At 41.9% G+C, this 15,051-nt stretch overlaps 1 protein-coding gene across 12 annotated transcripts in view; it reads left to right on the forward strand.

Moving 5' to 3' along the window:
* The window catches only part of rilp (Rab interacting lysosomal protein), a 62,330-nt gene extending 53,637 nt beyond the window's left edge, over window positions 1-8,693 (forward strand). For 4 of the 12 annotated variants that reach the window (XM_059973255.1, XM_059973260.1, XM_059973256.1 and 1 more), the window contains 2 exons: window positions 6,171-6,282; window positions 8,174-8,693. In XM_059973255.1, coding sequence (XP_059829238.1) covers window positions 6,171-6,282; window positions 8,174-8,230 — 169 coding nt within the window. In that variant the 3' untranslated portion in view covers window positions 8,231-8,693. Of the gene's footprint in view, window positions 1-6,170; window positions 6,283-8,153 lie in introns of all 12 variants that reach the window. The other 8 variants (XM_059973258.1, XM_059973263.1, XM_059973264.1 and 5 more) reach the window with 3 other exon arrangements.
* The last annotated feature ends 6,358 nt before the right edge of the window (window positions 8,694-15,051 follow it).

Here is a 15,051-nt window from a genome sequence, read left to right on the forward strand (position 1 = left end):
TGCCACTTTCTTATCCATTCTCCCAATCTAAGTCCTTCTGCAGCCTACCTGTTTCCTCAACACTACCTGCCCTTCCACCAATCTTCGTATCATCTTCAAACTTGTCAACAAAGCCATGTATTCCATCATCTAAGTCATTGATATACAGCATAAAAAAAGTGGTCCCAACACTGACACCTGCAGAACACTGCTAGTCACTGGCAGCCAACCAGAAAAGATCCTTTTATTCCCACTCACTGCCTCCTACCAAACAGCCAATGCTAGTGACTTTCCTGTAATACCATGAGCTCTTAACTTGGTAAGCAGCCTCATGTGTGGCACCTTGTCAAAGGTCTTCTGAATGTCCAAATATACAACATCCACTCCATCCCCTTTTATCTATCCTACTTGTAATTGCAAAGAATTCCAACATGCAGACTTTCTCCTATCTTGTCCTGTGTTACCAAGTAACCTGATCTTTAACAATTGACTCCAATGTCTTCCCAACCATTGAGTTCAGGCTAACTGGTCTGTAATTTCCTTTCTGCTGCCTTCCTCCTTTCTTAAAGAGTGGAGTGACATTTGCAATTTTGCAGTCCTCTGGCTCCATGCCGGAGTCCAATGATGCTTGAAAGATCATTACTAATGCCTCCACAATCTCTACCACTATCTCCTTTTAAGGTGCAGGTTTACCGTTCCTACCCACCTGGCTTCACCTATTACTTTCTAGCTATACTCCTTCCTCCCCCCTTTATTCTGTCATCTCCTCTCTTCCTTCCCAGTCCTGTAGAAGGGTCTTGTCCCAAAATGACGACTGTTCCTTCATTTCCATGGATGCTGCCTGACCTATTAAGTTCCTCCAGCATTTTGTGTGTGTGTTTGTGTGTTGCTTTGGATCTCCAGCATCTGCAGAACCTCTTGTGTTTAGAACTTCTAGATGTTCTCTGTGATACTGACAGTCACAGCCAAAATTCCTTTTGGGCCTCAGATTTTGGTTGGTTTCATTTTGTGGGCAGCTGCAGTGTGTCCGTTCTACAGCATAATGTAAAATGGCTAGGGTATTGTACCATAAAGAAGACAGAGATTTCTGAAGTATGGAGTACTTTAGGGTACAGATTTCAGAAATTTATGAATACTGATGGCTTGCAATGCAACTTCACCCTGTAAAGAGATCTTATTTTGAAGGATTGCAAGATAGGAATTTAAATTCACGTATTTAGCAGCTGAGCCAGAAAACCTAATGTTGGATGTCTTCCTGCGTGCAGAGTACCTGTCTAGAAAAGCTGCATCCAGATTCCATGTCTACCTGCAGAATTCTAGGATGTTTTCTTTAGCTGGATTCCCATTATCTCTGCATTGTTTGATTGACACCAAGTTCCATTCAAGTGAGGTGCAATTTGCTGAGATTGTTTTCTGTGAATGTGTATGCTCCATCCATTTGAGCTAATGAAATGTAGTTAATCTGATACTTAATATTTCTGCTAATATATCAATTAATAAAGTATGTTGGCTACACCGAGAGTTTCAGCAGCCAGCTGCAGGAACTGCAGTATATATGTCAGGCTTCATTGTGTGCATATCCAGTGTTGTTCAACCCTGTTTGTTGCTGGCAGAAGTAGTAAAAATCCTTCTGGCCTTCACTTAAGATTTATGTTACATGGGTTGTGCATCTATCAAACCTTGTGGAAAAGTGTATGATGAGCTGGATAGGTTCAGCCATCTTGATGCTTGTTATAAGCATTGTAAGGACAGAGTTTTGGGTTTACTGGCAATGTTTGACTTTGTTCTTTCGATCCGTATCAAAAGAAGTGACAACATTGTGCGGCAGAGACAAACAGCCAGAGAGTGAAAGATGTCAGCTCTACATTATTCATCCGCAGGATAGGAAAACATTGAATAGTTAAGGGGATGTGATTTATTTATTTGTTCTTTGTATCACAAGCTGCAAATTGCACATAGAGCCATCACTGGCAAACTCCATCGTTGTTTGTATTAATATGTTTATCAAAAGCTTAGTGAGGGTGTTGGGGAGAGTTTAGACAAGATTGCCAAGAAGAACCAGATTGGTAGGTTAGATGATGGAGCAGTGATCGTAAAGATAGATGTAATGTGTAGAGATAGGGTATAACTGCAGTCAGTTGGATGGGTTGAAATGTGTCTCTTTCAATGCAAGAAATATTAGGAACAAGGGTGGTGAATTTAGAGCATGGAACGGTGTGTGGATTGATGATGATGTGGCCATTACAGAGTCATGGCTATCAGAAGGGCAGGATTGGCCACTAGATGTTTCAGGGTTTACATATTTCATAAGGGACAGCGAGGAAGGTAAGAGGCAGGGATGTGGCATTGCTAATCGGGGGTATTACCACAGCTGCAGAAAAGGAGGTCATCACGTAGGTCAAATATGATGACAGAATATACTATAAAGACTCTTGGCAGTGTGGAGGATCAGAGGGATCTTGGGTCCGAGTCCGTTAGACACTCAAAGCTGCTGCGCAGGTTGACTCTGTGGTTGAGAAAGCATGGTGCATTGGCCTTCGTCAATCGTGGGATTGAGTTTAGGAGCTGAGAGGTAATGTTGCAGCTGTATAGGACCCTGGTCAGACCCCACTTGGAGCACTGTGCTCAGTTCTGATCACCTCACTATAGGAAGGATGTGGAAGCCATAGAAAGGGTGCAGAGGAGATTTGCAAGGATGTTGCCTGGATTGGGGAGCATGCCTTATGAGAATAGGTCGAGAGAACTCGGCCTTTTTTCCTTGGAGCAACAGAGGATGAGAGGTGACCTGATAGAGGTGTATAAGGTGATGAGGAAATGCATTGAGTTCTCTATAGATTTGTTCCATTGGGGTAGGGAAAGGGTGGTAGGGTGAAGGAACTTTAGTTGACAAGCGATGTGGAACATCTAGTCAAGAGAAAGAAAGACGAATACTTGTGCTTTAGTAAACAAGGATCAGACAAGGCTCTTGAGAGTTATAGAGTAGACGGAAAAGAGCTTAATAAGGGATTTAGGAGAGCTAAAAGGGGTATGCGAAGGTAGGATTAAGAAAAGCCCCCAATGCATTCCACATGTATATGAAGAACAAGAGGATGACTAGAGTGAGGATAGGACCAATCAAAGATAAAAGAAGAACATGTGCCTGGGGTCAGAGTAGGTTGGATGACATCTTTAATGAATACTTTGCTTGTGTTCTTCAGTAGGAGGGATTTTTGGACAAATGTGAGGACCTGGACAAATATGCTGTAACATGTGAACATTAAGAAAGGATGTGCTGGAACTTTTGAAAAACATTAGGATAGGTAAGTCCCCTGGACTGGATGGGGTATACCCCAGGTTACAAGGGGCATAACTTTCAGGTGTTTGGTTAGAGGCATGTCAGGGGCTTTTTACACAGTAGTGGGTGCATGGAATGTGCTGCCAGGAGTGGTAGTAGAAGCAGAGTCATTGGAGACATTTAAGTGACTGGACAAAAGAAAAATGAAGGGCTGTCAGGGCAGGAAAGGTTAGATTGGTCTTGGAATGGGTTAAAAGGCTGGCACAAAATTGTGGGCCGAAGGGCCGGCACTGTGCTGTTCAACGTTGCCAGTGTAAATTCAACTTGATGACAAAACTGACCAGTTGCCTTATTTATAAAGCAAATGCTAGTTTTAAATAACCAAAACCATTTCTATTAAAATACTACTAAGTAGGTTACAAATTACTGCATCACATCAGCATAAAAGCCATACTTTTTGTGTGAATTCACTTAAGAAATTTTTTCACGTGACTTCGTAATTATAACAAAATACTTAATTTTTGCCTCTGTACAAAGTTTTGCGATCTAATTCCCTTGAGATTTTTATAATATTCTGAATCTTCCTTCTGCTGCACCTGTCATGTGGTGAGATTGGTATCTTTGCAAATGTGTCTTTATTGAATACCTGTGTGATTCTACCCCTTACATGGAGATGTTGCCTTGCTTTTCATCAGTTTTTTTTAGGTGTCTGGGTTCCTTGACTCTGTCTGATATCTCCATCCATTCCTGTGTTTTCTTCGGAAGGTATCCGTCACGCCTCCAGTCAGTGAGTTTCCTTTTCTCTGTAATGAAGGGAAGCTTTTTGCTATTTCAGGGAGTTAAATACCAGCCAAGACTAATTTTTGGCATTTGTTCAGAGACTTCATATTATCACATTTTATTCATTTGATGAAGTAATTTCTTGTCCATTATTTAATTCTTTAAATTTAGAAATACAGCACAGAGTAGGCCATTCCAGCGCTTCAAGTCATACCACCCCAGCAACACTCAACAATCCTGATTTAACTCTAGCCTTATCACTGAACAACTTGCAATGACAAATTAAAGTACCCAGTATGTCTTTGGACTGTGGGAGGAAACTGGAGCACCTAGGGAAAACACTCGTGCCATGGGGAGGGCGTTCGGAGACTCCTTGCAGAGGACACTGGAATTGAACTCCAAACTCCGACATCCTGAGCTGTGATAGCTTCGCACTGAACATTACGCTGCCGTGCCACCCAATTTATGTTATGCATATTAAGAATTGGCTTCAGTTCTTTAATGGCAACCAGTTGTTTTATAAGTAAGCAATTGGTGACCTTCTAAGCAGCTTGAATTTACTCTAGCAATTCTGCCAAATACACTTATTTTAGACTAGTAAATGTTTGCTTATCAAAATGCTGGTGCACAAGTGAAATCAGTAGAAAAGATTATGTACCATCACAGAAGGAGCACCATAAACTATTTGGTGTCATAACACTTTATCTTGTAGAAATCTCTCAAGCTGCATGTGCCTGTTGAGTCTGCTACGTAAGGTTGCCTCTTTATGTTGATTACTCTTGACAATCAAGAAGTCAAGTCGTCTGTCTGTTTCATCTGTTACATACAAGATGTCTAATCAGAACATAAATACACTCAATCAAACTATCCTGTCCTGCTGATCTGATCTTTACTCATTTCTATCTCCAACAATGCAATAGAGAAATATCTCCACAATCTGACAGCTTGTTGGATAAGTTGCATACAGAAACAAAAGGGGAGATGTTTATTCATCCAGATAATGTTGAATGGGACCAGGCCACTCAGCCCAATTACTTAATGTTGGTTTTTAGGAGTTCGCTCTCTTCCTTTATTCCATCATTTTACTCCTCCTAATGATATCCTTCTCACAATGCCCCTTTGTTCTCAACTCTTTTTCTCTTGAGGAGATAGGATAGAGAAAAACCATGGTGCTTAGACATGACTAACTGATGACCCAAAACTTATAAAAGCCCATCTGATAGTCTAAGCAAACACATGCTGTTATTCTTGGTCTAACAATTGATTCTGCAACATACAGTCCCATTCTTTCTTTGAAAAAGGAAGTTTACAGTAATAGCCTAATCACACATTACTGACCCCACTACACTCAACTGCACATGCTCCTCTGCAAAATTAACTTCTTTCTTGTACATACATGTGCCTTTCTTATCTCAGAGGCTGTACTTTTGCTTCCAATCAAATCATAGGTTCTAACTCTAGTCCAGAAGCCCCAGGTACAACTAGGTACAGTTTCACTAGTAAAGCATCACACTGACAGGGTTCAGTATCCCAGAGATGAGCTAAACCACATTGTTCACCCCTCTCAACCCCGTCCACCCACATTTCCAGGTGAAAGATATCAGTGATATCAGATATCAATTATCAGTGAAAATTATCTGTATTTCTACCACCTTCTTCCTTGTTAAGGAAATCCCTTAAAACATAGGTGTCAAACTCAAGGCCCGCGGGTCATATCCGGCCCGGCATACAATTATATCTGGCCCGTGAGATCATTTTAGATAGATCTATTATTTTAATTATTAATGGCCTGGCGATATGAAGCCTATGATTGTAAGTTAATACAAATCATAAAAATAATGCTTGCTCAGCAGTCTTCTTCATAAGTAACGGAATTTGTGAAGTGAAACACTTTGTAGTTATAGCAGAGACTGAGACACATGAAAACAGGCTGAAAAAACGGAGGCAATGAAAGCTGCGTTTGCACGCGCCCGACTGATCTGGCCTGCATGAAGCTGCATTTTGCCCAATCCGGCCCGTGACCTAAAATGAGTTTGACACCCCTGCCTTAAAATGTTCTCCAGTAGCTGTGAAGTTTTAGTTGCCCATGCATATATAGTTGATAGCATTCTCTATTCACTGTAACCTCCCTTTTCAGGTCACCCACTACTGCACATCCACCTCCAGATGGGAGGGTGGGTCAGTCTGGTAAGACTCTCCCACGACAGTCATCATTAATTCTCCATGACCTGTTGTCACATGCAATACAGGTGGGTTCTGCCAGATAGTGGCCCTTAGAGGAGGTTTTCCTGCTGAGTTACCTCGTGATTATCTGCTACTCCACTAAGTGCTGTGGCTAAGAAATTACAATGTGTTTTCCCAGTGAGTGAGTCTCCTAATCAGGGAATGAAAGATACATTTGGCTGAGAGCTGCCTGGAAAGCAATTGCCATTGACTAAGCACATGCAAGCATGGTGTCCCATCACATTGTATGGAATAGCTTGATAGTAAGATGAGAGTATGGTTTGTGACTCATGCCAATGACCTTTGCACAGACCCAGTTTATCAAGATGAAACATTAACCCCAATCTTTTAGATGCAATCTGACTTGCTGAGATTTCATAGTGGAAATTTGTCCTCCATTGTTGACCGGAGGTTCAAATTCCCAACAGGTGTACTTTGTACAATGCTTCCAAAATTTGTTTCCATTGACTGGACTTCAGGAGTATACTTATGAACTAGATGAATGGACTCAACCTGAAATGTTCTCTGCCCATTTGTTTCCTTGTATGTTGCCTGACCCACCAAGTTCCTCCAGCATCTTGTTTATTGCTCCAGATTCCCCCATCGACAGTCACTTCTCTGTTTATCAATTACTACTTTGCATTTTTAGTGTAGGTTACCAAGGCAAATTTTCCACAGAAATTTAATTTTAGCGGGTGCATTAATTTTGTTTTATAATAGACCAGCACAAAGCCATGTTTATATTCATACAACTGCATCTCCTTGTTAATTTGAGTTGGTGACAGTATTTGGCAAACTCAGAGTAGTTTATTTCATTGTAACAAATCTTGAATCTCTTACGAATGTATTTGATGGCAGGAGAGGAAATGTGTGCTTTCCTTCTAATTCTTCACTCTTCTGAAGGTGATCAGTGGTGCTACAGACTATCCTGCTTCCCGGCAACGTTACATTCAAATATGAAGTTTGTGTGCATATGCAAAAACTTTCCAGCAGGAGTCTTAATGCTGAACAGGGCAAGGAAAAAAGTAAACGTTTCAATTTTCCCCAAAATCAACAATTGTAGCAGCCGCTGGTTCCCTTCCTAAATTGGGCAACTCTTCTCAAACCAGGGGTTAAACTGCTGTGTAGCGCAAATTTCCACATCTGTGCAGTAGTAATTCCAATGGCAGGATATCCTGAGGTAAACTGAACCTTAAAAACATTTGTCTTATCCTGTAATGGAATTGTAGCCTCTGGTTGGGAACTAAGTTTGAGTGATTGTGGTGACAAACCAATCTGTCGAAGAAGAAAACCTCTTTGCTTTAGATGAAATTAATGCCCTCCCTTTTTTTTTTAAAAAAAAAGGAAATTACGAACTGGATAATCATCCTGATGTAAGAATTTCTTTGATGGAAGTGTTAAGACGTGTTCTTTTACAATCTATTTTCACAGGAGTTGCAATCATCTTAAGGACATTCTTATTAAAAAGAAACACATTCTGTACCTTTTAATTGTGTTTCTGACATGTTTACTTTGAGATTAAGCTGAAGACAGCTCTACCAGCCATTGCTTGCTGACTTTTTACCATTGTCGGTAGTGCTTAGAAGTTAAAATTTTTTTGTCTCAGCGGGTTTGTCTTCCTTTGTCTTTTTCTCCTGCCCTATGCTGATCTGGAAGAATTAAATGTACGTTTTCTTCCCTGCAGCTTGTTAGTTGAGGCTGAATACCAAGTATTAATTTCTGGTGAGGAATCTGGTACTTCAATGCAAGGAGTGCAATGAGGTGTGCTAAATGTTTTGCACAGTGCTGTCCATTAGTACCTGAATTAAATGATATCTAATTGACAACTGATTGTTATTTCTTCATCATATGAACTGCTTTATTGTTGCACATTATTCTATTCTTTTTGTTCTTACAGATTTGGGTTTCTTTACTTAGGTAACAGCGCCAAAGCAGCATCTACCACTAGTGCCTCAATCGATGCCTGGGAGGTGATTGACCCCCAAAAAAGTGGACCTGTATGAGTAATGTTCACAAACCAAAGAATAAAACTGAGTGGAAGTGCATTTGTGTAAATTTTTTCAGAAGCTATTTTGACTTGCTGTATTTGTTGCTTTTAAGTCACAGTACACCTCCTGGTTAAAGAGGGGTTGCATTCCTAGCAATCTGCTAGATATTTTCTATAATACACGTCCTTGACAAAAAATGACAAACTTATATTTTCTTTCATATTTTATATTAATTATTTTTCTCATTTCTGTAAAAGTGAATTATTTCCCATCTCAATTTTTGGTAGTGATTTTGTGAATTGTAAAAACAAATTGTTCAAATTGCCATAATGTGGGGGTATATAGTACAAGAATTTTATGATTTAATTAATATACCCAATTTTAAAACTTTGTATTATTTGTAAATATTTTTAAACTGTTTAAATAAATGTCTATTTGAAGTTAACTTATGTAAACACGTGTCAAAACTTTATTTTTGAGACTTCCTATTACAATGGCTTACTCTTGGTTACACTTTAGAAGTCCTGGATTTTGAGGGAAGAGTACTTGGCAAAACAAAAGCAGGAAAGTGGGCCAAAATAGTCTTGCCTTTTTTCACTCTAACAACATTCCTTGTTTTTCCAAATGGGTGTGGGCTTCAAAGTGACACCGGAAAGGTGAAATGACAGTTTCTGAAGCTGCCAGCCCTCTGGTTGATTCATGAGCTCAAGGTAACTGTTTGCCCTCTGACTCTCACACTTCTCGAGTCTTTTAGAACAAGCTGGTGTTATGAGTGCTGAACAGACCTGATGGAAATGGGGTGCAGAGTTAACCATTCCCCCGCCTCCTGAGAACTATGAACTATTGCTGTTGCTGTGCTGCTAATGAGAGACAGAGATGAAGCACAGAGGCAGGAACATCTGCTACAGATAAGAGGGAGAGAGAGAGACTGTTGATTTATTGTATATTCACTCTTCCCGGATTATTTACCTTTCACTACAAGGACTTTACTTTGCTCGTTAACATTCCTCAGGAGACAGCAGGAGTGGCCTGATTTGATGGACACAGTCATTTAGAGTTGATGGATGGCTGAGACCCTGTTAGTAGGGATAAAAGACAGGTCTGGGGAGACACACCAATGGACACTGACTGAGTGCTGTGAACCCACAGGCAGGTGGGGGCTTCGAGGACCGGATCAGGAGATCGGTCAATAAAGCTCACAGTGTGACAGCAGGGACGGTGGCGACTTGTGTGTGTGTCCGCTCATGCCAGAGTGACGAGTCCACCACAGAAGAACGGTCTAGCTGAAGAACAGAGGGGTCATAGCTGAATGACCACAACAATACAACGGAACAAGAAAGTAACAGAAGGTTTGCCTGCTGCAGCTGCCTAATCTCTTACTCGCTCTCTCTCCCTCTCCAACGATAACAACACAACAACCATAACTACCTCAGCATACATGAACTGAACTTTATACTCTTCTATGACAAGTCATTTACCCCAGACCTTGTAACGTTCTCCTTCGCGTGTACTAATAACACCGAATTCAACGTCGAGATAAACCAGTCAATGAAACCAGATCGCAATAAGATTAACCATTTACTGTTCACTCTTCACATTAACATATGGTGAAAACTGTTGATAAAACAATACAAGATTGATACAGTATTTGTTCCTTCCTTAATATCACATTTCAATTGTAAATACTTGCAAAGGTGACTATAACTACATTACACTAAGGTGCAGTATACAGGCAGAGTTTACCTGCTCCATTGACTACTTTAAATACACTTCAATGCAAACTATCCGCAACTCTTTAACTAACGAGAGCATAAACATTATCTACCGTCGTTACTTCTAACAGGATCGGCATTAACATCTTAGTTCAAGATATCGATTATCTATTAACACAGCGTTGCTCTCACTGTGATTTCTAATGCCTGCAAAACAACTTCTGCTCAGGTGTGCCTCGTGGTGAGCCCCCACCCTCGCGTTAATTTCAAACCGGTACTTTCCCACAAGACGCGGCGAAACCGGATGTGACGTCATCGCATGCCGATATATTTTACATGCAATGAATATACTTTAAACACTTCTAATTCTAACTAGAAAATACTATCGAATGAATTACTAAGCGAAAATATTATAAACTAAATAACTGTCGTAAAGACAGCACAGACCTTGTTTATTATTGCTAACCTGTTTTATATGTACATTTGCATTTTTGATACTGTATTGTGTAGTTTACTAATAAACTAGTTTTGGTACCACCAGACACCAATGGATATTTCTATCTTTGCTGGTCTGTAAACCCAGTTACGGGGTACGTAACACATTGGGGGCTCATCCGGGATTTGATAACAAAATTGGGGGGGGGGGGTCGGTGAATCAGGATAGAAGTCCCTTATCTGATCTGATTGTGTGGATAACCAGACGGAAAACCAGCAGTGATGGAAATCGACATATTTTTAAAAGAACCAACTACGGGGGCATTAGAGGATGCCAGAAAGTTGGAATTGGTGAGTGTTGTGAGATGATTGAATCTCTTGGTGGTGAAACCGGCAATGAGAAATTTGGAAATACAGAGAGCAATAGCTGAGTATTATGTATCCCAAGGTGTGTTCCCATCGGGGGCATTGGAACTGTTCCCTGAGAGGAAACCAGTTGAGGGTGAGCTTCAGTTACAGATAGAAAAATTAAGGTTGGCTGAGGAGGAAAAGAAGAGGGAGCGTGAACTCTGGATAAGGCAGCTGGAGGCAGGGAGAGAGAGGAGGCTGCTGCAAGGCGGAGAGAAGAAACTGATAAGCAGAGGGAGGAAAGAGAGAAAGAGAGGCAGATTGAGCTGAAAATGGAGAAGTTAAAGGCATCGCGGGGAAGGGACCAGGCAGCTGACCCAAACGGGGTTCAAGGTTGGTCAGGAGATTAAGTTGGTACCTCCATTCAAGGAGATGGATGTCGATAGGTATGTCCTCCATTTTGAGAAAGTGGCTTTGAATCAGAACTGGCCTAAGGAGAACTGGGCTGTTCTGTTACAGAGCGTACTTAAGGGGAAGGCTCAGCAAGCATATTTGGCATTGTCTGTGGATGAGTCCAAGTATTATGATGAAGCAAAAACTGCTATACAAAGGAGTTATGAATTGGTTCCAGAGGCATACTGGTAGAAGTTCCGGAATTTGAGTAAGTCATGGGACTACACGTATTCAGAGTTTGCCCGTGAGATGCAAATGTATTGTGAGCATTGGTGCACCTCAAAAGGGGTCATTGGAGATTATGACAAACTGCTACAGTTAATGCTGATTGAGCAGTTCAAAGGTTGTATCCCTGAAGGTATGAAGATGTACTTGGACGAGAAGGAGACAGAGACTCTTGTCTGCGACTGTCAAGTTAGCAGACGAGTGTGCCTTAACCCACAAGACAAAGTTTCCCCCAAATAAGAGCTACCAGAGAGGCAGTAGGGATGGTAGAGAAAGCCCACCGGCTAAGGCAGAGAATAAGCCAGGAATTAGCGGAAAAGGTGAGGAGGAAAAGCAGGCTGGCAGGAAGGTTCCCAACTTTACGTGTTATAATTGTGGGAAAGCTGGTCATATAGCATCTAAGTGCTTTGCTCCAAAGAAAGAAACAGGAAAAGGGAAAACAGCAACTCCGACTGGTTGCATTGAGCCGGTCAACAGATCGATAAGGAAGGCGAAATTAGATAGAGCACAAGAGGGGTGTGAGAGGTTTGTTTTGGAAGGGATGGTATCTGCGAAGGAAGGAGAAACCCCAGTTCCAGTGCGGATCTGGAGAGATACAGGGGCTGGTCAGTCATTGATTCTAAGGAAGGTGTTAGATTTCGGTGCTGAGACCAAAACTGGGGAGGTAAGTGTGTTAAAAGGTATCAGAAAAGGAACTGAGGCCGTACCTTTGCACAGAATATTTTTGAGCTGTGACCTGGTATCTGGACCAGTCGAGATAGGGGTGCGGTCTGAATTACCCATGGACAGTGTGAATGTCCTACTCGGTAATGATCTTGCAGGTGGGGATGTGAATTCAGCAGTGAAACTAACAAGCAAGCCTGCGAGTGCTGAGGACCCGCCCATAGATTCCAAGATTTATCCTGCATGCGCAATAACTCGCAGCATGTCTAGAAAGGTGGCTGAGACAGGAACCCGTTTAAATAAGTCCAGTGTTGATTTAGCAGAGATGTTTTTACCGACCTGGTATAAAAAGGGGTTGCTGGATGGGGAAGAAAAGGATAATGGGGTTAAGGAGAGGAGGTGGATCTACCATTAGCAAGGAGGGAATTTATAGAGGAGCAGAGATGTAATGAGGAGCTTGTGGCGTTGAAAGAATCAGCTCTTTCTGAAGCAGAAATTGATAAGGAACCATGGGGATATTACCTGAAGGAGGGAGTGTTAATGAGGAAGTGGAGGCCGGCCGCGGTGCCAGTCGATGAGGACTGGGTGGTGGTTCCGAAGGTTTATCGGGACGAGATTTTGAACCTGGTTCACAAGATACCTCTAGGTGGACACTTAGAAGTGAGGAAGACAGTAGATAGAGTTATGAAAGATTTTTACTGGCCAAATATGAGGAAGGATATCATCGACTATTGTAAAAGGTGCCACACTTGTCAGGTGGTAGGAAAGCCAAATCAGGTTATCCCTAAGGCACTCCTTAGACCGATACCTGCCTTTGAGGAACCTTTTTCCCGAATCATTGTGGATTTTGTGGGTCCTTTGCCTAGAACTGCGAGTGGGCGGCAGTACGTGATGACCATGATGTGTGCTGCTACACGATTTCCAGAGGCTGTGCCCCTGGGGAACATTAGGACTCCTGCGGTGGTAAAGGCACTCATTAAATTTTTCACCACGGTAGGGTTAGAGAGATAGTCATATCAGGGGAGTACCTTCATGTCCCATGCATTCCAGCAAATGTTGTCTCAGATGGGAGTTAAACAATTTTTAGCCTCTGCATACCACCCGGAATCTCAAGGAGCATTGGAAAGATTCCACGCGACTTTAAAGACCATGATTAAAACTTATTGTCAGGAAAATACTCAAGACTGGGATGATGCATTACCACTTCTGTTAGTTGCAGTGAGGGACACGGTTCAGGGATCCCTGGGGTTCAGTCCATTTGAGCTCGTTTTTGGTCATAGGCCCAGAGGACCCTTAACCTTACTCAAAGAGAAATGGTCTAGTCCGAACGTGCAAGTCAATGTGATTGACTGTTTTGAAGTTCCGTGAAAGGCTCCACAAAGTTTGAGACCTTGCAAAGAAAAATCTTAAAAGACTCCCAGACTAAGATGAAACAATGGTATGATAAACGAGCCCGAGAGCAAGAATTTCAAGAGGGCGATAAGGTTTTGGTCCTGTTTCCTGTAGTTACGAACCCCCTACAGGTGAGATTTCAAGGGCCGTACAAAGTGATTAAGAAAATAGACTCCCTGAATTATGTGATCAAAACTCCTGATAGACGAAAGCCGAGCCAGTTGGTTCACGTTAACGTGCTAATGGGTTATCATGACGTGACCCCCACGCCGGTCGGTGCTGTCACAAAAATCGATGAAGAGGCTCAAATGTTTTGAAAAGATAAACATAGTACCCACCAGACTAGAGAACTCTGTTATTTTGGCCAACTTTGCTGATAAAGTCAGTCATTTGGAGCCTGGACAAGGATTGCAGCTGACAAAGCTAATTAACCGGCATGCAGATTTATGTCCAGATGTTCCAAGGAGGTGCAAAGAAACAATGCATGATGTTATTGTTACCTCAGCCCAGCCTATTAAGCAATCCCCTTATCGGATGAATTTGGAAAAGAGCAAGCTAGTGGAAAAAGAAATTGAGCATATGCTAGCTGCTGGTATTATTCGTGAATCTTCCTCTGCATGGGCATCTCCATGCGTGGTTGTACCGAAGCCGGACGGTAGCATAAGATTCTGTACAAAGGTGAATGCCATCACACAAACATATGCTTATCCTATCCCCAGGGTGGATGATTGTATTGATAAAGTGGGTAAAGCTAGATACATCACCAAGATTGACTTACTCAAAGGATACTGGTGTGTTCCTTTAACTAACAGGGCTTGAGAAATTTCAGCATTTGTCACACCATCAGGGTTCTATGAATATAATGTTTTGCTGTTTGGAATAAAAAAATACTCCAGGGACATTTCAGAGAATGATTGACACAGTGATTAAAGGGTTAACAAACACAAAGGCTTACATTGACGATGCAGTGGTCTGGAGTGATACATGGGATGAGCACATTGAGGCTGTGGAGAAACTGTTTAAATGAATGTCTGCAGCCAATCTCACAGTGAACCTTGCAAAGAGTGAATTCAGCCATGCTACGATCACGTACTTGGGGTATTTGGTAGGACAGGGGCAGTTGGCTCCTGTGCAGGCTAAAGTACAGGCTATTTCTGAGGTTCCTGTCCTCACAAATAAGAGGGCACTGAGAAGGTTTTTGGGAATGGTGGGGTACTATCAGAAATTTTGTAAGAACTTTGCAGATATTGCCCTCCTGCTTACAAAGCTCTTGCAGGAGGATGAAAAGTTAGAGTGGAGCAATCCTTGCCAGGAAGCCTTTGAAAAGTTGAAAACCTTACTGTGCTATCACCCTGTGTTAAAAGCACCTGACTTTTCGAAACCTTTCTCCCTGGCAACCGACGCAAGTGATGAGGCTGCAGGGGCAGTCCTGTTGCAGAAAGCTGGGGATGAAGTGGAACACCCAGTGGCATATTTTTCTAGGAAGTTCAATGTGCACCAGAAAAATTACTCCATTGTGGAGAAAGAATTGCTGGCACTTATCCTGGCAATACAGCATTTTGAGGTCTACATTTGTTCA

Source organism: Hypanus sabinus, chromosome 6, assembly GCF_030144855.1.
Source record: "Hypanus sabinus isolate sHypSab1 chromosome 6, sHypSab1.hap1, whole genome shotgun sequence".
In the NCBI taxonomy this organism is placed as follows: domain Eukaryota; kingdom Metazoa; phylum Chordata; class Chondrichthyes; order Myliobatiformes; family Dasyatidae; genus Hypanus; species Hypanus sabinus.